Source organism: Takifugu rubripes, chromosome 6, assembly GCF_901000725.2.
Source record: "Takifugu rubripes chromosome 6, fTakRub1.2, whole genome shotgun sequence".
In the NCBI taxonomy this organism is placed as follows: Eukaryota; Metazoa; Chordata; class Actinopteri; order Tetraodontiformes; family Tetraodontidae; genus Takifugu; species Takifugu rubripes.
The window spans coordinates 12,221,861-12,248,615 of NC_042290.1; the positions used below are offsets into that span (position 1 = coordinate 12,221,861).

General features: G+C 50.3%; 2 protein-coding genes across 3 annotated transcripts; both read left to right on the forward strand.

The window, feature by feature from the left end:
* LOC115250188 (protein unc-13 homolog B-like) lies at positions 1–26,281 on the forward strand. Of its 2 annotated transcripts, none has more exons than XM_029837747.1 (11): positions 1–228; positions 2,890–2,919; positions 5,664–5,763; positions 7,504–7,620; positions 7,747–7,894; positions 8,769–8,842; positions 8,912–8,963; positions 9,880–10,098; positions 21,277–21,559; positions 21,634–21,724; positions 26,149–26,281. In XM_029837747.1, the coding sequence occupies exons 4-9, from the start codon at positions 7,570–7,572 to the stop codon at positions 21,315–21,317; spliced, it is 585 nt and encodes a 194-aa protein (XP_029693607.1). In that variant the 5' UTR covers positions 1–228; positions 2,890–2,919; positions 5,664–5,763; positions 7,504–7,569; the 3' UTR covers positions 21,318–21,559; positions 21,634–21,724; positions 26,149–26,281. The 2 variants fall into 2 exon arrangements, with proteins under 2 accessions (XP_029693607.1, XP_029693608.1); XM_029837748.1 differs by having other exon boundaries at positions 4–228; positions 7,747–7,870; positions 26,149–26,274.
* LOC115250184 (nuclear pore complex protein Nup214-like) lies at positions 14,825–21,249 on the forward strand. Its single transcript, XM_029837705.1, has one exon. It carries the CDS (start codon positions 17,253–17,255, stop codon positions 19,758–19,760), a length of 2,508 nt encoding a protein of 835 aa, XP_029693565.1. The 5' UTR covers positions 14,825–17,252; the 3' UTR covers positions 19,761–21,249.
* Positions 26,282–26,755: the final 474 nt, after the last annotated feature.

The window sequence follows — 26,755 nt, forward strand, 5'->3', positions numbered from 1 at the left end:
GGCTTCTCTTCAGTCCGGAGCGGTGATGAGAGTTTTAATCATGGCGGGGGGGCCGCAGCTCTCTGCCCGAGTCCAGCGTCACAAACCCGCCTGAACTCACCGAATCGGAGCCGAGAGGGACGAGGCGGAGCTGAGAATGAGCCCGGAGCCGCTCGCTGTGGTCTGAAAGCCCGTTTGCGGAACCAGGACGGTGTCGGGACGCTGCCATGTCGCTGCTGTGCGTCAGAGGTAACTTTGATCTGCCGCTTCAGGTTTGACCGCATTTCTGTCCAATAACCGCACAAATCTGTAACCGCAGAACCGAGGTGAGTTCCGAACTCCAGACACACAAACGCTTCAGCTTCCGGCGATTCTTTCAATCTGGGATCTTCTCAATTCCAACAGCTGTTTTAAGCAAACAGCTTCTTGAGCCGCAGCTTCATCACCCAGCTGCTCAGGACAGTTTATGATGATTATTATTATTATTGTTATTATTATTATTATTATTATTATTTAGTTCTTTTTGAGTGATTCATCTTGTTGCGTGAACATTGTTGTAGCAGCAGAAAAAAGAGCAAAGTTTCCAATTGGAGAGGTGATTCTGAGGGATCCAGGGGGCCCACTGGCCCCCACTGGCCCCTGCTGCCCCCCACTGGCCCCTGCTGGCCCCCACTGGCCCTCCCTGCCCCCCACTGGCCCCTGCTGCCCCCCACTGGCCCCTGCTGGCCCCCACTGGCCCCTGCTGCCCCCCACTGGCCCCCGCTGGCCCTCCCTGGCCCCTGCTGCCCCCCACTGGCCCCTGCTGGCCCCCACTGGCCCCTGCTGGCCCCCACTGGCCCCCACTGGCCCCCGCAGCAGCACCGACAGCAGGAACGCTCCTTATGCAACATCCTGTCCTGCGACAGCGGTGCAGCGCTGCACTTTCGTGCTCCAGGAGAGTCGGCAGATTCGGATTTGAGGCCCCCAAAAATGATCAAAAGCTCATTTTTCACCCAAACTGTTAAGAATCGGATCATCTTCAGCCAGCGCTCTGATCCTGTGGAGCCGCGTCTCTGCTCCGCTTTTATTGTTTTCTGATTGATGCTGTCAGATAAAGCCCCCCCATTAACTGGGCTGCATATTCATCAAGCTGCGTCTCCATGGCGATGGAGTCCGTCCACAGCAGACCAGTGTCGGATCATGTGGGTGGTTGTTGATCAGGTAGAGCAGGGCTGAGTGAACTCACATGGACCCTGGGGGGGGGCTCCTCTCAGACATGTGACCAGACGCTCACCCTCGCTGAGGGCAGTGCTAGCTGTTAGCAACCGTCATGTTTGTGCTTCAACACAGGAGGTTAGAAGTGTGGTTATTAGCATTTGAATCACCTTCTGGGGGCATGTTGATGAGAAGAGTTAGCCACAGCGAGCGACTCCACCAGCTAGCATGTTAGAAAGGGGTAGGCCCCATCACAAGTAATCAATAATCAATCAATGATCGGTTTGTGGCCCAGTTCTGCTTCACGTCTCAGCAAGAATCCAGCGTTTAGCGTGTTTATCGTCCCGTCGAGTCGCTAAAATCATCGTCTTCTTTAGCGGCTCCGCACGTTTCTGACCTCCGAAGGTTTATTCAGCTAAAAAACATGCTGCAGATCTCTGAAGTCACACTCTAATGTGTGTGTGTGTGCGTGCGTGTGTGTGCGTGCGTGTGTGTGTGCGTGCGTGTGTGTGTGTGCGCGTGTGTGTGTGTGCGTGCGCGTGTGCGTGTGTGTGTGAGGGAGCTCAGCAGAGTGATGTGATCAAGCGCAGGCTGAGCTGAGTGCTGCGGCTACAGAGCGAAATGATGGCAGAGATTGAGGGAGTAATCCTCCGGCCATCTGTTGCTCACTCTCCACCCGATCAGATCCACCACGCTGCCGTGATGTCACTTCCTGTTCCTCCTCCGTGAGCCCGCCTTTGATCAGGAACAGGAACTAAACTAAAGTGCAACGCGTCCAGAAACCTGGACGCTAAAGCTGTGCGTGACCTTTATTTTGAAAGGGCGTCGTCATCAGGGAGGCCTCGGTGTCAAAGACTCGTCCCCAGGCTTCCTGTTCCCCTTCAGGCGGATCATCCTGAGACAGGAAGTGGTTCACGACGGCCAGGAGTCGGCTCCCTCCCTCATTGTGATTGGGGTCAAAGGTCGCGGCCGTGGGTCATTTTTCACATGGAAAGATTGTGACGAGCTGCCAGCAGATGAAAATATCAAATGTCCCTCATCCGTCCATCTGCCGGCTCAGAGATTTACTGAAGCAGCGCCGGCAGTAATCCCTGCGGAGCCTCCGGCCCACGACTGTGGCGCCCAAGATGGCGGCTCGCAGCAGAGACCGCTGGTCTGTCCCGGTCCCATCTGTCCTCGTCCCGTCTGTCCCGGACACATTTGTCCCGGTCCCGTCTGTCCCGGTCCCATCTGTCTTTGTCTGTCCCAGTCCTGTCTGTCCCGGTCCCATCTGTCTTTGTCTGTCCCGGTCCCGTCTGTCCCGGTCCCATCTGTCCCGGTCCCATCTGTCCCGGTCCCATCTGTCCCGGTCTGTCCCGGTCCCGTCTGTTCCGGTCCCGTCTGTCCCGTCCGGTCCCGTCTGTCCCGGTCCCGTCTGTTCCGGTCCCGTCTGTCCCGTCCGGTCCCGTCTGTCCCGGTCCCGTCTGTTCCGGTCCCGTCTGTCCCTGTCCCGTCCTCCAGCTGCTGTGACCCGGATCACGTCTGATCATTTGATCACCTGACGTTTCACTTTTCAGGGGAATTGAACGACGCGTCCCTCGTCACATTACTTTGTCATCAGGTCATTGGGACAAAGACGTCCAACTTTTCCTGCCTCAAATCCAAAAATTGGGATTTTTGTGTCTCTGCGGAATCGAGAGATGAATCCTGCCTCAACTCTGTCTGTTTGTGTTGCAGTGAAAAAGGCCAAACTCCAGGGATCTCCAGGTGAGTGCACACACACACGCGCACGCACACACACACGCACACACACACACACACACACACACACACGTGCACACACACACACACACACACACACACACACGCACACACACACACCTGTCAGCCAGGTATGACGTAATCCAGGTCCTTGTATGGGAGGTGAGATTAGCTCGCTGCCTGTTAAGTCCTCAACAGATCCTCCTGGTGTTCCGCCTCACACCTTCCCATAAGCCCCTGACATTCCCAGTGGGCGGGGCATCACCGTGGTTATTTTCCCGCTCTGTCCTGGACCAACTTGTTCTCGTTAGCTGCTAAAGTTAATTAGCCGTCCTGCTGCTTTGTGAGGTCACCGTCAGTGGTGACGACCTCTCCTGCTCTGTAGTGGCAGAGTGTGCACGTGTGTCGTGCGCTCGCTCTGAGCGTCCCACAGCAAACATCAGGGCGGATTCAGCTGATCCATCACCTCCCTCTGAACAAACCTTCTCTTTGCTCTGGGATGAAGCTTCGGCAGTGAGAGTCCAGCGTGTTTCCAGGGAATTCTGGGAATGTTTATTCATCTCATCTAAAGCGTGAATTGTTTTTTCTCACACACGCTTTGTCACACACCAAAGCACACACCATTTTGCTGGCAAAGTGAGGACATTTTGGCCAGTCCTCACAGCTCCAAAGGACAGTTTGGGGGATAACACTTTTTAAGGTTCTGGTTAGGACTGGATCAGGGATCTGGTTAGAACTGGATCAGGGATGTGGGGTAAGTTGGGAGGGTTGGGCTTCCAGTTAAGGGCTGGGTAATATATTGTCCATAAAAGTCCTCACAAAGATAGAAGTATAAGGATGCGTTTGTGTGCGTGTGTGCGTGTGCGTGTGTGTGTGTGTGTGTGTGCGTGTGTGTGTGCGTGTGTGTGTTTTCTGGGCTCGCTTGACGAGCAGTTTGAATTTGAAATGTCATTCTTCCATCTGCCTGCATCTTCTTTGACTTATTTATTGGAAAACTCATCATCGATCAATAATGGATGAAGACAATCGAGTTGATGTGAGGAAGGACGAGGAGGGAGGGAGGAAGTGGAGGGAGGAAGAGAAGGAAGGAAGAGGAGAAAGAGGAGGGAGGAAGAGGAGGGAGGGAGGGAGGGAGGGAGGAAGGAAGAGGAGGGAGGAAGAGGAAGGAAGTGGGGGAAGGAGGAAGAGGAGGGAGGAAGAGGGAGGAAGAGGAAGGAAGTGGAGGGAGGAAGAGGAAGAGGAGGGAGGAAGAGGAGGGAGGAAGAGGAAGGAAGAGGAGAGGAGGAGGGAGGAAGAGGAGGGAGGAAGAGGAAGGAGGGAGGAAGAGGAGGAAGGAGGAAGAGGAAGGAAGAGGAAGAGGAGAAAGAGGAGTGGGAGGAGGGAGGGAGGGAGGGAGAGGACCTATGAGTCTTCAGCTTTTTGATCTCAGCTCTTTGATCTCAGCTCTTTGATCTCAGCGTTTTGATCTCGGCTTTTTGATCTCGGCTCTTTGATCTCAGCCTTTTGAGCTCAGCTCTTTGATCTCAGCTCCTCTCTGATCCACCTGTCTTTCCTTATCAGCTGCTCAGCAAACGTTTCAGGATGTCGCCACGGTTACCAGGAGAATCTGTCCAGCGGGGTCAGGTGATCAGAGCAGCTGATTATTTCCCACACATGTGCGTGCGTCCGTGCATGCGTGCGTGCGCAGTAACCCAGCAGCACCAGACCAGTGCTTCCTGGACAGGCTGGAGGTGTTTGGGGACATTTCTGACCCGTTGAGGCTGCTGCTCGTTAAACACCTAACACTTTTATATTTATCGGTCTTTTACGGATGGTTTACAGACGCATCAAACCAGGTTTCAGGCCCGTCAACCATCCAGAGCAGCTTTCCTGGGATTCTCCCATCAAGCCACCGGCTGTAGCGCCAGTGTGGGATCAGGAACAAGCACATTCGGGATGTGTGGCAGAGCGGGAGGGCAGGCACGCCTCCTCCTCCAGGATGGCGGCGGCTGTGTCACGAGGGGTCTAATCCTCCCCCCACGCCCCTCCTGGCTCCGCCCCCGTGCTGACCGCCGCTGTGGCTCGGCTGGCGAGGTTTTGATGGTGGTTTCGGGCCTGGCAGGAACCTTGACGGCAACCTTGCTCTGTTGTAGAGGGTCCATAGAGGGCGCCGTTTGAGCGTCGGCTCTCACATTAATGGGGTCATTTTGCCTGCTCAGTGTGGCCTGGTGGGGGTGGGGGGGGGGGCGGGGGGGAGGGGGGTTTATCTGCTGATCCAAAGTAGAGGCGGCCTGGTCAGTTTCAAAGTCTAATCTGGTTTTAAAGGGACAGTTGGCAGCAGATCACCTGCAACAGTTCGCTGAGCTGGAAACGCTTTCAGCCAATCATGGGCTGCTTCCTGGCTGACAGGATGTCCTGTGTGTGTGTGTGTGTGTGTGTGTGTGTGTGTGTGTGTGTGTGTGCGTGTGTGTGTGTTAAAAAATGAATCCTTGCTACATTTATCCAACCTAAGAGTTAAATTAAAAGTCGGTGCCTCAGATCCGTGCAGCAAACATCCATGTCGTTGGTTGTCTTCGCTTGCTAACTGCTAACGTAGCTGCTCTCTTCCTTTCACTCGCAACACGCGCGCGCACACACACACACCACACACACACACACACACACACACACACACACACACTCTCAAGAGGCTCCTAAAGTTGTCTCCATCAATCATGTGGTTTAAGGAAAATAATTTTCTAACTAATTAGAGCTTCTGTTTCTGTTCTCAGACAAATTTAACACCTACGTGACGCTGAAGGTGCAGAATGTCAAAAGTACGACCATCACGGTCCGCGGCGACCAGCCGTGCTGGGAGCAGGACTTCATGTTGTGAGTCATTCCACACACACACACACGCACACACACACACACACACACACACACACAACACACACACACACACACACACACACACACACACACACACACACACAGGGACCCTGCTAATTCCCCTTTAATTAATCACAGACACTAATAATTAAAGGTTATTAACAGATTGCTCCCAAAGGTTTTAGATAAGGAATCATCCCCAACCTACATTCATTCGCTCAAAAATGAATTTTATCTCTTTAACTGGTGTTTTCATGAATGTTGACGTGATCCTTGCGCGTGATCTGTTTCGAATGTCCTCATCCTCTTCGTGGAACGTGTCCTGATAAGCAGCTGTTGCTTGTTTCCTCCTCCCGTAATTCATTGTTTTAATTTCCTCATTTACTTTCCCTCTGAAAGGTATCCATGGCGATGGGAGCGGCAGCGCCTCGCTGTGTCATTGTTTGTCTTTTGTGAACTGGCTTTTCTGGCCGCTGTTTGTTTTTCCAGCCCTCACGAACGACCTGTCCGCTCAGATTCTGCTGTTACCAACAGAAACAGTGAAAAGTTCCCCTGAGGATTGTGGGTATTTTGGAAAGATTCTTATTAGGAGGATTATTGGCTGTTTACCGTCAGGGATTCATTATTCTAGAAAACTGATGAAACCCACTTTTAAAATGATGAATTCTTTGAAATGAACTCTTTTAGCCTGGAAGTCCAACTTGATAGAACTCATCCTGACATGGACGGTGGGGCCCGCCATTAAGCCCCGCCCCTTTCAGTCCATCCACTTACCTCGGTTGCCGGGGTGTTTTGTGACGTTGTCACCAGAAACCGCAGCGAAAAACGCTGACTCAGCAGGAGCAGACAGGAAGAGACGCCCCGCTGCCCACCTGTGACCTTTGACCCACAATTGTTGACCAGGACAGGTTGACCACGAAGACCCCATAATCCTGAAACAGATGATAGTGAGGAATGAGGTCCAGGCAGCAGAGGAGGGGTCCACCCGAAACGCCATTTAAAGAGGGAACAGTGGGCAGCGGCGTGCGTCACCCCACGCTGCCAGCTGCTCGGGGGTCAGAGGCGAGCAGCAAACACACGGAAAGATCAGATATGAGACAAACGTCTTCAGACAGGACACTTCTGTGTCCCACGACCTTCAGCTCAGCTGAACAGATGGAAGAAGGTGCTCGAAGCAGCAGGTGTGGATGAAGTGGCCTAAAATGTGATAAGAAGATCTTGACTGTGGTTTAAAAGGGACGAAAGGATGGATGGGTGGGAGGGGTGGATGGAGGGATGGGTGGAGGGGTGGATGGAGGGATGGGTGGAGGGGTGGATGGAGGGATGGGTGGAGGGGTGGATGGAGGGATGGATGGGTGGATGGATGGAGGGATGGGTGGAGGGGTGGATGGAGGGATGGGTGGAGGGGTGGAATGGAGGGATGGGTGGATGGATGGTGAGTGGGTGGAGGGATGATGGATGGGTGGATGGATGGATGATGATGGATGGGTGGATGGATGGACGGATGCACCTGGACTCCACCTGCTCCACCCTTGATGAGCTGCTCTGCTTTGATCTTTTAAGCCCCTTTGTTGTGCTGCAGAAGCGCCGCTCTAGAAGATGCTAATGCCCCTTTCATGTTTCCCTTTCTTCTCCTCCGACCATCACGTCCAGCTGACTGAAGCGGACGTGAGAACTTACCAACGTTGGTTGTGCTGTTTTTGTGTTTGGAGGAGCTCATTTTGAACCTTTTTCCCCCAGTGAGATCAACCGTTGGATCTGGGACTGATCGTGGAGGTGTGGAACAAAGGCCTCATCTGGGACACGATGGTGGGGACAGCCTGGATCCCTCTGAAGAGCGTCCGACAGTCAGAGGAGGTCTGGATTCTGGTGCTGCTGGCTTGTTGAGGATGTTTAATAAATCAGACAGAATCGGGAATCTTCGCTGCTTTTCAGTATCTATGGAGGCAAATCTGACCTCTTCTTCTCTGTCTGTTCTTCCAGGAGGGTTCTGGCGACTGGATCTTCCTGGACGCGGAGGTCCTGATGAAGGCAGACGAGATCTACGGCACCAAGAACCCGACTCCTCACCGGCTGCTGCTGGACACGCGCTTCGAGCTGCCGTTCGGTGAGAGCTTCCAGCCTGTTTTCAGTGAGTCCGAGGTTAGAAAGCGACCTGCTGTGACAGCGAGCGCAGCATCGATTCTGTTCCCTTTGGGCCAAATCAGACTCAAAGGCCACGCGTGTTCCCTGCTGAAATGTCAGCGGTCGGAGCTCCGCCGAGGAACATCTGACATCTGGCGATTCCAGCAGCAGCACGCACAGATCGGAATATTGCTCCGGATCTGTTTGTGGCCCAGATCAGCTTTCAGTTGTGTGGACTGGGACCGTGTCCTAGTCCATCCTCACACCTCGGAGGGCTTCAGCGTCTGTCTCTGACCTTTGGCGCCGCCTCCTTGGCTGGTGTGGGAATAAACCAGAGCTGATGCTGCTTTCATGGCTCCTCCTTCGGTTCTGTTGGATCTCTTTGATCAGCGGTCATCAAAGGCAGAGCTGCCTGTGTGCTGCCGAGCTTCTCACTGTTTTTAAAGAGGGCTCGAGGCCGCGGTGACCCAGCGGCGGCCCAGCGGCGGCCCAGCGGCGGCCCAGCGGCGGCCCAGCGGCTCTCTGAAGATGCAGCCTTTGTGTGCACGTTCCCTCGTCAGCCTCCTGATGCTTCAGGCCACGCCAGCGGCATGACCTGACTTTGCTTTCAAATGTTCACCTGGGGGAACGTAAAGGTTCTACACGTCTGTTTGAGAACATCTCTGTGAGCTGTTTTCGTCTCCTTATTCATGAGAAATTAAACAGGCATGAATATCTTATGGGATTGAGGACGGTGGCAGATCCTCCTGCATGAACATGTTGAATTCATTCATTTTCAAATAAGATGCAAGTACCTTTGTGGGTTTTAGAACATGAGGTGTATTTATGAGCTTTTGTGGCTGTAGATGATTCCAGTCATGTGACAACTGTGATGTTTGCAGACATCCCAGACGATGAAGCTCAGTACTGGACCAGTAAACTGGAATGGATCAACACCATGAGCATTGATGAGGAGGTAAAGACGAAGAGTCGCTCAGTGGGTGCTCTGCTCCACCCCTGCTTACAGAGCTCCTCTCTCCTCCAGTACCCTCCGCCGGACGAGAGTCACCCGCTCCCGTTTGCTGCCTCCCAGTGCTGTGAGTACCTGCGCGGAACCCTCCGCACCACTAGATGGAGCCCTTTGCTCACCATTCACAGCTCTTGGCTGATGAGACGTTGCTGTTCTTCTCCCCATTCCACACGTTTTGTTCTCCTTCTGCTCTGTGTCTCACTTTCATGTCTGCACTTTCACCAGGCAACTATTTCGGATGGGCTGACCCTCAGAGTATGTAGAACACACGACCCCCCTCCCCCAAACCTCCCTCAGCCCCTCTGCATGTCTCACGGTCCCAGTGTGATGTCATCAAGACGGTCTAACTGTCATGACCCTAGACCTTTCCCGTTCTGGCCCTGCTGTTCCTTTCCGGTGCTGAGCCGCGACCCTCATCGACCAGTCAGCCTCTGATCCATAACTGATCCACCCCGTCAGCAAAAACCGTTTCCTCACCTTCACACAGCTTTTACACAGCTTGGTTATTATCATAGATGAAGAAACTCGCGTTGTGATGCTGGTCCTGGTCCCTGGAGGCCAGGTTTCAGAGTGACGCTGGCGTTACTGGGACACTCCCAGTTCCTCTTCAACACAGGAAGCTGCGAACGTGCTTGACTTGAGTTTGAGGTTTATCCTAAAGTTTCTGTGTTTGAAGGGCTGAAAGCTTTGTTGTGGAGCAGGAGCAGCTCAGCTCACGTGTCACCTTCACGCTCTCAGGTTATCGCGTCGGTAACGATAAACCTCAGCTCGCCGCCGCCGCCATCTAAAACATCCTTTCCTGTATCTGCAAGATGCGATTTTCAGCGTTTTTATCTCACAAAGGAGCGTGACCTTTGCCCTTTCTCTCTGCTAGAATTGTACTCAACCATCGGCAGCTCTGACCGACCTTTTGCAGCATGTTGAAGCATTTTGTGAAATGGTTCTTGTTGGGTTAATGTCTTAAACTTGTCCTTGTCCTGTAGCTCTGGAAGACCAGGACAGCGCCGTAGACGACCGGGACAGCGACTACCGCAGTGAGACCAGCAACAGCCTGCCTCCACGCTACCACACCACGGCCCAGCCCAACTCCCCATGCACCAGTATCCCGTGGGGCCCCCGGCAGCGCGCAGCAGCATCTCGACTCCTGCACAGACTCTCTTCACAGCTTCGACCTGGACTGCCAGAGAGCACAGAGGACCCAGGTGATCTGAAATCAACCAGAATATCCTGTCATGTTTAATTGGCCCTCGTCAGTCGTACAACCACACGCCGCATCCACCATCCTGCCTGGTGCTATTCGCTGGACTGTTGTCTGTTCTAAAATGTTCAGCTGTTTTGGAGGCAGATTTGGGGCTTATAAGGGTGCAATTCTGGTGTGGGTTGAATAAAACAAACTGAGGATTGCTGAGAATCTTCTGTGCTGGCTGATAGTGACAACTGATCTGGGATAATTCTGCAGCAGATAAAAATGCCGCGACAAGCCACAGGACGCTTGTTTGCCACTGTTGTCTTGAAGGGTTTGTGTTGTGTTGGAGGCTCTGATATCTCAGAGGAAACCTTACGCAGGTATTAGTCCTGAAGCTGCTGCAGAGCCAATAAGCATGGATGCTGCTGTGAGGATTCACATGGATCTAAAATAACATAGCAAGCAGCGTCTATTCATGTTTTAAAATGTTGTTTGTCCCTAATTTTATATTTTTTTAAGACTCTCCTGAGATTACCCATGACAGGTTTATGAAAATGTGCTGAATATCTATCTCCTTCCATTATTTTTCTTTAATATCTTTCTGTTTTCTCTTCTTTGCTTCTTTTTCCATCCGCCATCCTTATTTATTGTCTTTGTTAACCCAAAACTAGAACATTAAATCAGAAAGGTCGGGTCAGAATTATTCCTGTGGATTCAGGCATGGGCCTTTGAAGATTGGGAAAATAGATACACAGGACGGACCAAACCTCAGTTGAGGGACTTCCTGGATGAGGATGAGGAAAGTGACATCCTAAGAATGGGAAGGAGCCCACCTCAGCAAACACCTGTCCGTCAGGATACTCAGCAGAGCGGCTTCCTGCCTGCCACCTACCCCGAGGGCTATGACACTATTGATCGACGGCGAAAGAAAAGGATTTCGAGACCCGGGAGGCTTGCATCACACAGAGGCAGACAAATGAAAGAGGTTTGCCCCTCTGACCTTGCACTGCCTCGTGAGAAGAGGGGGGAAGTCTTTCCTGCGTCAAGTAGCAGAGCTGCAGGAGGAGGAGGAGCGCACGACATCGTGCCTCAGGCCGTACAAACACGGGCTCCTCTACAAAACGAGGATGTGGGCCAAAAACGAGGTGGATAACACCCTGGAAAATTATGTGGCATACAAAAAAGAGCAGGATGCCAGAAGGAAGGCACAGTTTGAGTTTGAGTTCCAGAGCTCTGAGGACCTGCAGTACTCCATTGAATCAGAAGAAGAGATCGATGGCATTCCGTTTACCGAGGAAGACTTTCCTCCAGAGTTTCCTCAACATTATCAAGACAGGTTCTCTTATTTTGACGGCCACTTGGAGAACTGGCCTTGGTCTTCGAGAGGAAAAAGTGTGGAAAAGCTAAAATTGGAGGATGGGCGGCAGATCGCAATGCTTTCGCCTGTAGAGGAACCCAGTGACGAATATGTTGACACGATGGATGAGCTTCAGTGTCTTGTAGAATCAGTTTTCTGAATTAACCTTGCTGAAAAAGAGGAGGAAATTAGCAGGTATGGGTCACTTCCTAAATCAAGTAAATCCCGGCTGTCATCTCAGGGTAGCAATAGAACCGAATCCTTTGGGGAGGAACAAAATTATTCATCAAACGACCCAAGAGAAGAGCCCCGTGGCGAGTCCCATACCTCCTCTGATCCGAGTATTTCAGGTGTCAAAAATGCCATGAGCGTCATTATTAGTTCTCTTACCAAAGGTAGTGGGAGGAGGTATCAAAAAGCCTGTCACATCTCCACCAGCACCGTGTGCACAACCCCCACCAATCTGGCCTAACAAGCTCCTGTCTTTTATTCCAAAATCTAGTAGCTCAGCTCCTGTAGCTGTTGGTGTCCCTGTAGAGGAAGCTCTCCTGAAAAATCACTCAGTACTTTGCCTTCTCAGACCTCACAACACGCCAAGACGCAAGGTCACAGTCAGAAGCAGAGATTCCCTTACAGAGTCCAGCCTCAAACAAACCCTAAAAAGAGTGAAAAGTGTGAAAGCAAAAGTCAAAGTACACCACAGAACCCAGTACTGGGCAAACTGAATCCTCTCAATCTTTTTTTCATCTGGAGGATAACGTCAACTTGACACCAGGCTGGACACAGTCAGACGAGATTCACCCCCATAAGGGTGGAGAGGTGACAACAGCTGGGAGGGTCAGGAAGTCAGATCAGAAACTTTGGGACCAAAAACCAGACGAACATTACCAACAGCACACAAAATTCAACCAACTACAATCTGGAAAATGGCCCGTCAGCAGGACCGGCAAGGTTCAAACAGATTAAAGGACAGTCGGCCAATATTGGACTTTTTAGTCCTTTGAAAAAGTCACTGAGCTCACTCAATCACCCCCGATTACCCCTATTACCCCTGTTCAGCCTCAGGTGCCTGTTGCAGTTTACCCTGTGTTTAGATCAAACAGAAGATCCCACAGTAGGGAATCCACCGTTCCGGTCCCCTGACAATATGCCCGCTCAGCAAAATCCCAAAGCGCAGGGAGGCCCGTCTGGTTTTCAAAAGTTTCCATCCAGTGAGCCACGTTGGTGCCTCCGGCCAACACAGACTCGTGTGTAGCCTCACGGCACAATTCAACTGCATTTACCACCCTCGAGGAGACCTCAGCTGTGCCCCAGGAGAATCAGTGAGAGGAGTTGGTTTCTAGCATATTTAACCCAACATCTGCACCCCGACTGTAAACCAGAAACCCTCAGAACAGCACTGTGCCAATCTGGCTCACATGTTCAACACAATCAGAAACCAGCAGCCGCTGAATCACAAAGTTTTCTGACAGGTTTGTTTAAGGGTCACTCAGCTGAGGACATCTCTCAACCCAAACAAGGAGGACTACTCTCTGGTCTTCTAAGTTTGGTTCGACAAGTGACATATCAGCTGAACCCACCAGCACTTGCACCCAGAGGAACAGTAATCCACCACAGAATCCTACTGAACCATGTTCTTAACTTCCACAATGTTCTGAAGTTTCAAAGGCAGAAGAACATCTCTCAGGAAACATCGCATGAGATCGGAAACAACGTTCAACAAACTGGGCTTGTGTCTGGTTTGCTCAAATTGCCTCCTCTGAAAACATTTCAAGCAGCCATCCAATCCAACAAAGAGAAGAGAATAAACCTCTATAAAAACACTCAAGGTCCAAACTCTGGGTCACAACAGATAAACAGACATTGAGTCAGGCAAGATAGGAACCCGGAGATGAGTAAACCTGGTTTTCCTCAAGAAAAAATGGCTCCAATCCAGCAACCAACTTCCCAGCAAAGTGGTATTTTATCTGGGCTTTTTTAAATTTGCCTCATCAGACAACATAAAATCCCAACATGCAATCAACATCTCAACAGAGCCATATTACAACAAGTAACTCAAGTCATGAAGAAATGGAGTGAGGAATATCCTCCTTTCCAGTGAAAACCAGCCACAAAGTGGCTCAACTACAAAAATAACGAGCGGTCTTCTTTCTGGACTGTTCAAATCCTCCTCAGAAAATGTGGCTCAGCAACAGCAACCTAGAAGCAGCCAAGAGTTGCAGCAGCAACAAAGCAAAGACCTGAGCAACCAGAGCGCTGAGGTACAGGTGGAGAAATCTGGACGTGCTCTCAGGTTTGTTAAACAAGTTCACCAAATCATCTGAAAATCCTGACACCACGTTGCCAGATCAGAGCACCGTCCGATCAGTCGCTACAGCAGAGAGCTGGTGATTCAACAACAGATCTCCCTAGAGCATGAAACCAAAGATAGGACACTCTCAACACCTGCACCGCGAGCTTTTTTAACTGGACTCCTAACAAAGTGGGGGAACTGCGGAACCTTCAAATGTGAAACAAGTACAAACAATCATGCAACAACACGCAAACAGATCCATCAACAAAGTTGGCACAGATTCCTTCAGGCCCTGTCAAAAAGTGTTTCTTCAGACTTCGGCCGGAACATCTGTCCACCACTTGTGTCAGGCTCTTTTAATCAGAGACACAGTCGACACACTTCAATTGGTGGACCTGCTACAGTGATTCTGGGGACTTTAGACTTGAGAACGTCAGCCACTTTTGCAAGATCACTTCAGAGTCAGTCAAGATATCCTCAGTAAGCACCGGGTAATTTATCTCATTGTGTTATTCTAACTCACTTTCAATCGCCTCATCCAGGAGCCTACAGTACCGGGAATATTCCCTCACTTGTACAACACCAAACCTCTCCCAATTATGTCAACACACCCCATGGTGAATGGAAGCAGTCCTCGTTGTTGAAATTGGACAATCGTCACCAAGGACCAGTTGTCTCCATTATAGAGCCAGTACTTCTTATGATGAAAACCAGTGGATTCGAGAAAGTGTTTTCTGGCAGCAGTTTCAGAATGAGTCAGTCAATTTTCAGGTTCACGGCGGGGACCAAGTGCAGAGACAAATCGAGGAAGATTCCGTTATACAGGGGTCGACTCTTTGCCACGCCTCTCAAATATATATCAGCGTATAATTCTGCTACCCAGCCACAAGGGGCTTTCTTACCAAGAGCAAATTGGAACATATTCCACAGATGTACGGAGAAATTTTGATCCTTTGTCCAAGAAAAGGTTATGGAACAGTTATTGAAGACTTGGGAAACTCTGAGTATACACCTAATGATTATGGGGTGTTGAACTTAACTACTAATCAAAGCAATGGAAAGTTTGGGAAATGGAAATGGAACTCTTTCAACATGAGAGCAGCTACAGTTTGAACGGGGGTGTCATATCATGAAGGCTATTATGAGGAGATGCCTCCAACCTGTCTTATTCTGCTAAACTGGCAGTATGGGATTGATGGTGCTGTCCAACAGAAGTTCCAAAATGAGTTCCAGAATCAGTTTACATCAAATGGGCTGATCCATTCAAGCTACCTACCGAGTGCCCAGAGTGAAACAGATTCCCTGTATCTGGAAGACATGAATGGTATCAACAATGGCTTTCTCTTTTGGAGCAAGGAATGTGGTGGCCGGCAGAAGATGGTGACTGGTTGGCTACTTGGTTATACAGATCACGAGTACATTTACGCCTTGCTGACAGACGCAGCAGGTGAATATGTTTATGTATGTACTACCTGAAGGTGAATCTTGGAGAGATACTCAAAGGATGGTTTTCCCAGCGCTTGGCTGCACAATGAAATGGTTTGTGTCTGTGGCTTTAAAATTCCACTTTACAATGAGGACGAGCTTCTTTGGCTGCCTGGTCAACATAACGGCGGTTCCCAACTTCTAAATGCCCCCTTGGATTTATCTGCCGCCTACAAAAAAGGGAATCAGATCAATGAATTTGAATCTGGAGCAGTTTTCCTGAAAGTTTGAAAATTCATTTCTTCCCAATGTCGACAAGACATAGATTTTCACATCGTACACATTAAATAAAGTAAAGATGGGTTCAAGACAGCCCTCTTCTGTTATTGAAGACCAGTACAAAGACATCATTGACCTCTCCTGTCATAGTAAAGATCAGATTGGCAGTAACTGGAACAGGCGTGAAATGAAGACATTACTTTCACAAAAGGTTGCCGTTTCCCTAAATTCTTCTCCAACTCCATATCCAAATCATCAGTTACTTCACGACTGTTATCAACCTAGCCAACGACGTCGCTCAACTACAGGGGTTACAGTGAAGCATGTCGATGACGTACTGGAGGAAGAATGGAGGAAACGAGTTTCTCCCGGAGAGGAAATACCTAATCGCCAAGTCAAAAAGATTTCTTCCCTCATATCGGCTTTTGCAAGCAAGGCATCAGAGGGGGGAAGTGAATAAACTGAGGCCATCGTCTGATCAAAAATCAAAGAACATCCTGTCAACAGGGCTCCAAAGTCTAAAATCCAAAATTATAAAAGATGAACCTGCTGTGGTTGTGACTGAGTCCCAAAGTGTTAAACAACCAACCCAGAAAAAGGCCACAGTGCCGGGAAAGAACTTTGCCCCCAATACCAACGGCTGCTCGAGTCAGTCAGCCTTCAGGGCAGTCACACCCACCCTTCACAAAAAAACAAACTTTCACGCCAGAGTACCGTGGAACAACAAGCAACGCCACCACCACCAGCACCACCAGCACAGCCTCATGTGCCCTTAGGACCAAAATCTCTTATTAAAACTGGGTCAACTGGGCAAGTTACAACTAATAAGACAACAGATATATCCGAAGGAAAAGCCATCTGAACAATCACAGACAGGTTTAATGAACTTTTGAAATCTGCAGTAAGAATTGAAAGAACCAAAGTTGGATTCCCAAATAGGTTCAAAGACTTCTCTCCACCAACAGAGCAAAACTGGTAACACCAGTTCCTTTCAAGGCAGTGCTCCGTCCAATAAAGAAGCCACAGGAGTTTCAAATATCTTTGGATCCATTAGCAGCCTGTTTAGTTCGGACTCCTCTTCACCACAGACACAAATAAAGCCAAGTTTTACTGAGGGCTCGTTGGCATCAGTGAATACGCCCAAAGATATCCAGAGACCACAAACACTGAAGCAAAGTGGGTTATCTTCAGCCCACAGAAAGCAGACCTCCAAATAAAAGTGTATCCCAAGTATTCCAGTCTCCGAGGCCCTCTACAGGTCTTGCTACCAGCAAATCAGAAACTCTGCCACCCACAGAGCAATCTAGAAATGAATCAGGGGTTAAACCATCCAGTGGAATATTTGGATTTTCACTTGGGGAAATGCTCTCAGGGTCAACAACAGCTGCCCAATCTGGAACTGTACCTCACACTGCATCAAATTCAGCAACACAGGAGGAATCTATTGGGAAAAGTCTATTATCACTATTCAGCGGGCCCCAATCAGAACCAATCATCACCTAGTTTCTGAGCCCAGGCCTCAAGTGTGTCAATCACAGACAGACTCCCAACCGTCTCAACCAGAATCAGCTGGTAAAAGTTTACTATCATTGTTTGGTGGATCGAGTTTTTCTTCGCATACTCCCCAAACCAAGCCTCCTGCTGAGTAACACAACAGGGAACTGTTCCTCCAAAGGACCCTGCAAATACAGGATTCTTGTCTATTTTTAGCGGTCCCAGCACCCAACAATCTCAAGGCCAAACGGGATCCCTTTTAGGTGGACTCTTGCCAGGATCATCAGGTTCAACTGAAAGTCCAGTGAAGGGGCTGTTCTCGATGTTTGGCGACCCCACTCCTTCCCAAACTCAGCCACCAGGTGGAACAACTCAATCGCGTTCTCAGCAACAGGCGTCTCAGCCAGAATCCAAACCACAAGTCCAACATCAAGCACAAGGCCACTCATCCGCCTCTGTTCTTGGGGGTATATTGGGTGGCTTGTCCTCTTCAAATGAAAGTCCAAGAAAATCTTTGTTCTCTATGTTTAGTAGTCCAGAATCTACTCCTACTTCAGGAGCTGCTAGAAATACAGATTTGTCAGCCCCCAAAGGGGCCACAGTACCCAAAGAACCTGCAAATAAACCAGTATGTAATGATGCTTTATGTTCACAACAAGGTCTCAGTTCACCATTAGGTACTGTTCCCACTAGTAAAGAACCACCAAAAAGTTCTTTCCACCAAGGTTCTTCAGAAATATCATCAACATCTAGTAGCCACGTATCAGTGCCTGATGTTTCCTGTAAAATATCCACTGTGGTTAACAAGCCATTTTCTGATTCTACTGTAAACGGCGCAACTCAGGCAACAGATGCAGAATGTATCGGTGACCAAAATAAAATAAGCTCACAATGTTCACCCCTGAATGTTCCTCCCTCAGAAGAATCACATGTTTCCAGCATTTTACCTGGATTAGGCCTCCAGACTCCGTCTGACGCTACAACAAAGGTTTTACCTCAATCACTTTCTGGCCCTAGTGTGGTGGGCCCTTCATCGGAAGTGCCTACACCTGAACCATCAGGACCCAAGGACCCACCAATGAAGAGTTTGTTTTCTGTATTTGGAGGTTCTGCTAATCAGTCCTCTCCACAGTCTGGAAGTTCTCTTTTAGGGGCAATGTTTGGAGGTTCTTCAGCCCAACCAACAACCTCTCAAACAGGAGGATCATTACTAGGTGGCTTATTTGCAGGGCCTGCTCCTCCAGCCTCTGCACCTATGGGTGGGGGCTGTGCTCCCCAAACCGCTGGCCCTCCGTCGGGGGCATCTTTACTCGGTGGCTTATTTGGTGGATCAACTACACAGGCTGCAGGATCACAAACTGCTAGTTCTATTTTGGGTGGTCTTTTTGGAGGTTCAGCCGCTTCAACAACTGGACCACAGCCGAGTAGTGCAAACCAACCCAAGCCCCAAACGTCGAGTTCTATGTTTGGAAGCATGTTGGGGGGCTCATCTTTTCAAGCGAACAAAGAACAGACGAGAGCAGGTCTTTTGGGTGGAATATTCAGTGGAACACCTGTAGCTAATGAGGTGCCGGATAAAAGTCAAAGAACTCTTGTATCCGTACCACCTTCAGTCCCTCTTTCAGCACCTACGTCAAGTAGTAATGAGAACAAAACACCTGCTGACATTACTTCAGTTGTTACTCCAGAAAAATCCAGTGACAACTTTCAAACTGTTTCAGTTTTGGGTAGTTCTGAAAAGACTGCTGACTATGCTGCCCAAAGCAAAGCACAAGAAGAAGCACTGCAGCAATCTGACAGTACCATTCCGTCAGGTAGGGAAAATTTATGCCAAGTGGATGCTGCTGCCCCAGAAGAAGGTCTGTCGCCAAAGACTACAAGGGCAAGTGATTTGTCTCATGATGTTCAGGCCAAAGAATCTGACATCAGTACACAACCTGCATATCCAGAGGTGATTAGCGCTCCGCTGAATGAAAGTAAACCTACAGTAGAGCAGGACAAACTATCAGCATCTTCAATCAGTCCTACAGTTCAGGAACAACATTTACCAGAACCAGAGAAACCTGTTATTGACTCATCAACAGATGCAGTTAAGGGTTTTGTGTCCTCGCTATTCAAACCAGCAGTTGTATCCACTGAAGGTGCTCAGCAGCAAGAAAATACCTCATCCTTTGGACTTGGTGGATCACAACCCCAGGCTGCTAACAGTCAGGCTGGTACTTCACTTCTAGGTGGCATTTTTGGTGGATCTAACACAGAAACAACAGCTCCACAGACGGGTGTATCAATACTGGGAGGCTTATTCAAGGGTTCTGTCTCTCAGACTCCTGCTTCTAACACTGGAGGGTCACTGTTGGGTGGGATGTTTGGAGGAGGACCTCCTGCCACGGCTTCAGGTCAACAGAGTGGTGTATCAGTCCTCACGGGCATGTTTGGAGGCCCTGCTTCACCTGCACAGTCTGGTGGTTCTTTACTTAGCGGAATTTTTGGAGGAGCATCTGTTCAGACTGAAGCAGCACAAAGTGGATCATCTGTACTTGGTGGTATAGGTGGATCTTTGTTTGGCGGTATCGGAAAAACCTCAAAGCCATCTGAACCGGCCCATGTTGAGTCCAAACCTGCACACAGCCCTTGTGCAAAGCCGCAGCAAAACAACGAAAGCTCAGTACCTAAATTATCACCATCCACTACAGACATGGACACAAATAAATCTGTAGACAAGCAGCAGCCTAATGATCCAGAACAACCAAACATCCAAACAACCAATACGACTGTGGTGTCTGAACTTTGTCCAGAAAACATCTTCTGTTTCAGAAAGTGCACTCTGTGACCCCATGAAAAATGACATTGGAAAGAAAATTCAGCTGTGGAAGGAGAGATGATTGATGTCAAGCATTCCGTCTCAAAGAAAAGCGACCCAAATGCTTCCCAGAAAGCCCCTATCGCCGACGATCCCTCGGCTCATGCAGAGCCACCGCAAGCAAAGTCTGTGTTTGGTTTTATATCAGCACCCACCAATGCAGGAAAATCTCTTGGTTCCCTCTTTTCTCCAAACATTGTCCTCCGTGCCTCTGTCGATGCCTCAGTCAGAAGGTGGCGGGTGGGCTATTTTCAGGATTGAAAACCCTTTCTGGTGGTTTATTTCAAGAGGAAAAACCTGCTACTGGAAAGCAAGAGCCACCTACCACTTCACTGTTTGGGACAAAAATAAGTTTTCCATGGCAAACAGAAGTCCAAACTGCCCAAACCTCCCCAGTAAGAATAGCCCAACCCACAAACGACAAGCCGACAAATGGCAGAGCTCATACTGAACAAAAGGTGACACCATCCGATGCCCCAAAAATTGAATCGGTAGGTGGCCCAGATAATATCACAACTCCCCAAATTTGCATCTCCACACCTGATGTAGCTCCTTCAGCGACCCTGACCCCAGTGGAGAAGGAAACGGTTATAGAAAGACCCCCCTCTGCAGGTCCTTCCTCTGGAGTGCAGCTGGACAACCAGCCCGACACGGAGCTATTAAATGCAAAAAGGCTAGTAGAAGCATAATAAATGGCATTCCTCCTCCATTTATGATGCATTGATTTTGACCAAAAATGTATTCCCTGTCCAGATCTGCAGTCCATCCACCCTCATGTCGTAGATTGATGTCCTACATCTGTGTTTTCTGCCATGTAGCTGTCTTTCTTTTAGCATCTACATCATTCCATGTCATTTGAAACAGACTTTCTAAATAAAATGTACACGTCTGGAGGCTCCATCTCAAAGCCAAGAACATTCAAATTCTAGCGCAACTGCCGCTAAATGCAAATGTTCTCCTTTATTTTCCATCATCACGTGGATGAGTTTAGAAAATTGGGATGAATCATTTTCAGGTGCAGTTGTGTGATTAATCCAGTTCCCCTGTGATTAATCTGATTAGAAATGCAACCATTTGATGGCCTGGTGATGTACATTTTGCTTGAGTATGGAATTCTGGCTTCATCTCGCCCTGTTCGATCCGTTGGCAACTGTTTGAAATATGTGGATCATTTTGCGCAGAAATATTTCATTCGTTTGACAGTGAATCTGTCAAATTATTTCTAGTGTTTTTGGTGCCACAGCTCCCTGAAAGGCTGGGCTTGTTAGGTAGAGCATAGGCGCTGTCTGTGTGTAGCTGAATTAGACGATCCTTGTTTAGTAAAATAGACCTCTGCTTTTTAAAATATGCAGGCTGCAGTAGAGAGTTGGAGTTTTATTAGAGCCCAAAAACTTGTAGCAGCGCATCAAGTAGCATTGTAACTGAATCTGACCTTGGATCTTTATATTCTGACTTTATTTCTGGCGATCCTCTGTCTTACTTGTAGTCCTGTGGACAGTAGTCGCTTTGGCTCCTCAGGAAACCTGAGCCAGACCAGTTCCCAACTCAGCGAGACTGGTCAGGACAGCACTGGAGGCTCCGAACCAGAGGATCCTTCCCTCTTACCACAGCAGCAGGTTTCACCCCTCCTCCATCAGGAAGCCCTTCAACAGCGCCGGCCTCACTGTGAACGGACACACTCCTTTGGGTGAGAAGGAACTCCGTACAGCTGGCCCTGAAGCGGTGAAAAAGGATCCTCCAGTAGAGAGAAGCTCCTCTAAACTCCAGAGGTACAAGCTCAGCTTTAAAAGGTGCTGCAGACACAAAGAAGATGTTTGCTAATGACTAAATGTACGTGACACAGGTTCTGTGACGATGGGCCTCCACTGCCGTTTTCTCCGTCCAGAGTTCGTTGGTTGAAGGCCATAAATAAAGTGCGAGTTCAACTCCGGGAGGTAAGCACAGCTTCCTGACACCTCTTCCACACCCTCCTCCTTTCTTTACTGCTCTACATCATGTATGTAAACACACACGTTCAGTTTGGTGAGTTTACCTCTTTGGTTGGTTAATATTCTAATTTCGTTTGCTACATTTCTTTTTAAAACTTATAAATCTAGTTTACATTTGGCGTCAGTGCTTAAATAACCACCGCTCTGCCCGGGATCGTGCCTCTGTGGTCAGACATCATGGGGGGTTGTTTCGTGATTATTGAAGACGGGGGAACTTTGGAGGCTGCCGTGACCCTGAACATGTCAGCTGGAACACTCGCGTGCAGTCGTGCAACAAAGGAGATAAATGGTTGGTTCACAGTTTCAGAGCAAAAGTTTCCCTTTCAATGGGGAGAAGAACCCACAAATGTCAACAGCAGAAAGATGTGGACACAGAAGAAGAGCCTGTGATTAGGATAGAAGAGGAGGTGGGAGGAGAGAGAGAGGAGGCTGCGGGAGGTGGGAGGGGAGGAGAGAGGAGGTGGGGGAGAGAGGAGGCTGTGGGAGGGAAGGAGAGAGGAGGGGAGGAGAGAGGAGGCTGTGGGAGGTGAAGGAGAGGAGGTGGGAGGAGAGAGGAGGTGGGAGGTGGAGGAGGAGGAGGATGGGAGAGAGAGGGAGGGGGGAGGAGAGAGGAGGTGGGAGGAGAGAGGAGGCTGTGGGAGGTGGAAGGAGAGAGGAGGTGGGAGGAGAGAGGAGGCTGTGGGAGGTGGGAGGAGAGAGGAGAGAGGAGGCTGCGGGAGGTGGGAGGAGAGAGGAGGCTGCAGGAGGTGGGAGGAGAGAGGAGGCTGCAGGAGGTGGGAGGAGAGAGGAGGCTGCAGGAGGTGGGAGGAGAGAGGAGGCTGCAGGAGGAGGTGGAGGAGGCTGCGGGAGGTAGGAGGAGGCTGTGGGAGGAGAGAGGAGGCTGCAGGAGGTGGGAGGAGGCTGCAGGAGGTGGGAGGGAGGCTGCAGGAGGTGGGAGGAGAGAGGAGGTGGGAGGAGGCTGCAGGAGGTGGGAGGAGGCTGCAGGAGGTGGGGAGGCTGCAGGAGGTGGGAGGAGAGAGGAGGCTGCAGGAGGTGGGAGGAGGCTGCAGGAGGTGGGAGGAGAGAGGAGGGTGGGAGGTGGGAGGAGGCTGCAGGAGGTGGGAGGAGGCGGCACCTCTGTTCCAGTCATTATTCAGCAGATGCTTTGAGCTCTCCAGCATCTCTGTTTAATAGATCCCTCATGGAAAGAGGTGTGATTTAAGAATCCAACTGAGGATTTAACTCCAGATGATCTCCAGGAGGCTGTTCTTGAGTTCATTTCCTCCAAGGTAAAGAAACATCTATTTACTTTGAAATTCTTGGCAAATATCAAATTTTGATCTGATTTACAGAGCTGATATAATCCAGAAAAAACCCGATCGTGTCACGAACCTCGACCGATCCATCAACTTGGACTTAAATTAGCAGCTTTAGAACTCAACCTGAAATCGAGTGATTATCTGATATTTATTTACTGGATAAACGAGGCAGATCATCTTATGGCTGCTTCACACCATCTGTGCTTTCAATGCTAACAAACTTCGCAGCTGGTGGAAAATTGAAAGAATGACGGTGGTCTAATTACAAAGCTGTCCGAAGAACCCTCATTAGGGAGATCTTTGCAGCTGCGCAGCGATCAGTCCGTAGGCGCCTCACACAGGCAGCTCCTACAGGAGCAGAAAAGAACGTTCCACCAGCAGCAAGTGAGCAGGAATCAGGAGAAGTTGGAGAGGGAAACCAGATCATAACACTGAGTTTGAGCTGCACAACTGTGTTTGTTCAATCAACGGTTTTAAAATGTGTTTTCGCAACCGTTTAAGGAGGGTATCGCAGAGGTTGGGGCTGCCCATGCGTGGAAACGGCTGACTGAGGGCACGCTCAGGGATGTTCTCCACAGGAAGCGTCGGAGGACAGCAGGACCCTCGTCCGCCCTCATCCAGAGGAGGAGACTCGCAGAAGAAGAGTCCGGCCGAGGAGGAAAGTTCGCAGGGACGGCTGCAAAAGTGCCTGTTGGGGGCAAGAAGTCCCCTTCAGGGTCCCTCATCAGAGGAGACCAAACCTAATCCGAATGAGGGCGGCGGCGGGGGGTGGAGAGGAGGAGATGGCCGAAGACGAAGGCTCCAGTCATGCGTTGAGCACATCCTGAAAGAGCTGAAAGGCATCAACAAGATCCAGGAGGAAATATCCGATCTGAGGCTCTACCTGTCATCCGTCAGAGGCTCCGTGGACGAAGTGTCCTGCTGCGTGGACGCCGTGCTCAGTGAAATAGGTGAACTGTATTCAGGAGCTTCAGCCGCACCTCTTCAGGCTCCTGTCCCTCACACGGCCAACATCAGACGAGGAAGCCTGGGACGGCAGAACGCCGTCACCTCGTTTCCCTCTCCCAGGTCACCTGCAGAGTGGCGCGTCCGTAGAGTCGATCAGCAGGTGGACAAAGAGGAATATGAGCCGGACCCTGGAGCTACACAAGCTGATTTGTGCTACATGGAGCTTCACCGTCGCCAATGACTACCAAAGCACCAGCTCTTTGTCTTCCTTCCTGGGTCCAGAGGCAGCATTCGCCTCTGAAGACCACTGGGCCTCTGCTGGAATGAAGAACAGTGTGAGTCAGGAAGGAGGTTGGAGTGTGTGCTCCTCCCTCCAGACTGGTCCAGGTCTGTGGGACCAGGTGGCTGCAGAGGAGATGGAGAGCAGCACGCCTGGTCACTCCTCGCACAGCAGCTCGGAACATCTCTCATGGCTGTTTGGGCATCATTACAACTCATCTGGTGCCTCCGTTGTTGCGGACTGGAGGCGCCAAAGAGCACAAAGTAAGGGAAAAAAGCCCGGCGTGCCGTGTTCCGCCGTTTTGTCCGTACTCCCGGAGTTCTGTTACCACCTGTGGATCCGGGTTTGAATGATCTGGGCAGTGAACCTTCCAGGAGTCTGAGCAGCTCCACGGTGCAGCTAACAGATTGTGACGACGGTTACCTCGAGCCGCCGTGTGCCGCTCCCTCGTCTGGGGACACGCTGGATCTGGGCTCCACCGACACTCTGGACCGGGACTGGACAGACTGCAGCATCTCACGGGACGAAGCTTTTAGAGTCTCTGTCCCGGGAGTCCTCTGTGATGGATCTCCATAGCACCAAGAGCTCCAGTGCAAGTTTTGACGGGACAACTTTTAGCAAGGCCGTTTTTCACGTTCAGGTCAGCTTTAAAGGGAGCCCTGAAGAAGCTGGAAGGCTCCAGCCCTGAAGATGGCGCCGAGGAACGGGGGTCCGAGGCTGATCGAGCCTGGCACAGCAGACTCTGGAAGAGGACCTTGAAGCTTTGGTTCTAGCAGAGACGCCCGAGAACTTGTCCTGCTCCTTTCAAACGTTCCCTCTTCCAGTTCCCCCCAGCCCAACACAGAGTCACGTTGTAGAGCCTCCACATGAAAAGGAGGCTGCTCCGCTCCAGCAGAACTGTCTGACAACCCCGCGCCGGAACACTGTGCTGAAAGAGAGGCCGGGGACTCCCCAGGGTCCAGGACTCAGGCCAGACGAGGCACGCCTGAGTCCAATCAGGGAAAACCAGCTACCTGAGGAGGGGAGCCAAGCCCGGCCAACTGATGCCGGCCACAGGAGAGCGCATCGCCAACTTTCAGCGCATCCTCCGAGAAGAAAGAGGCGAGCTCGTCACCGGCTGTCCAGGTCTGTGCTGGGCTCCCAGAGCTCCCACGGCTCCCACGGCTCCCACGGGCTCCCACGGCTCCCAAGGCTCCCAAGGCTCTCAGGGCTCTCAGTCTCAGGACGAGTTCGTTCCAGGTACAGTCAGCGTGTTCATAGGATGGAATCATTGGAGAAGGTTCCTCTACTGAACGTTTCCTCATTTTCTTTTCTGCTTTTTAGAGATTTGGAGAGAACAGAATCAGGTCACTCCACATTTCCTCTGGATTTATGTTCCATCCTTCTCTTTTCTTTTGTGCGGCATCGCCTTTGTTGACAGGACATGCTGAGTAAGACGTGACTGGAACGGCTCCGTGTTTGGGAAGACACAGAATATCTTTTGAAAACGTGTGTGTGTCATTCTGTGTGAATCTAAATGAATGATCTTTATTCTGGATCTCAGATCCACGTCCTGTGGGAAGTTGGTCAAACGTCCACGTTGTCAAACGTTGAAAAGTTGCTTCACCCTTTTCAGTGTCAGACTCGTCCGTGTCTGCTCCATTTAACGCGCGCACACCACACACACACACACACACACAGCTCCATTAACACACACACTCACACACACACTATCTATCTCTTTTGTCTCCTTTTTATTCGCGTGCTCGGTAACGCCAGAGAGGTCAAACTCAACCAAACGTCTTCTCACCTCATTTCTTTTGTTGCCCACTCACACATCAGCCTCTCACATCTGAACCCTGCAGGTTCACGATGAAGAACCCGGCTCCCGACAGGCCTGGACCCAAACCGGGGTACGTGATGATGATGATGATGATGATGAAGATGGCGAGTGGCTAAGGAGCTTTCCTTGGTTTAACTGTTTTTTGCTGGTGTCCAGTGGTGAATCCAGCCTGTATGGAATCGACAGCATGCCTGACCTGCGTATAAAAGAAGCCCATCGCTCTGGTCGCGACGTGGGTTAGTACCCAGCATTGTTCTGCCATTCGAACGTGCAAACGCGTGGTGTGTGTCGTGCGTGCGCCTGTATCTTCTCTCTTTATGAGAGCAGCACAAGGCGTCAGCGGTGCTCCTGTAGCACTGAGCTGAATTTGGGTTTGTTATGACCACCTTGAACCATCTGCTAATCTCTCTCTCCCCCTCCTCTCTGAAACCTCAAACTGTCCCCATGTCTCTTGAACGCACTCAATCTCCTTGATCAGGCGATGGTAAGTCAATAGAACCAGCTGCCTCTTTTCCTTTAGTGCAACAGTATCAAGTGGGACCGAACCAGCACAAGTTCATGGTGATAACATCTTAATCGTAACAAATGAAAAGCACCTGCATGCGTCTCGATCAGGGGTCTTCCTACTT

Coding starts and splice junctions, on each gene's coding strand:
- LOC115250188 (XM_029837747.1), top strand. CDS start 7,570: ATGGTGGGGACAGCCTGGATCCCTCTGAAGAGCGTCCGACAGTCAGAG. Junction 8,843..8,911: donor CCATGAGCATTGATGAGGAG/GTAAAGACGAAG, acceptor TCTCTCCTCCAG/TACCCTCCGCCGGACGAGAG. Junction 8,964..9,879: donor GTTTGCTGCCTCCCAGTGCT/GTGAGTACCTGC, acceptor CTTGTCCTGTAG/CTCTGGAAGACCAGGACAGC.
- LOC115250184 (XM_029837705.1), top strand. CDS start 17,253: ATGTTTGGCGACCCCACTCCTTCCCAAACTCAGCCACCAGGTGGAACA.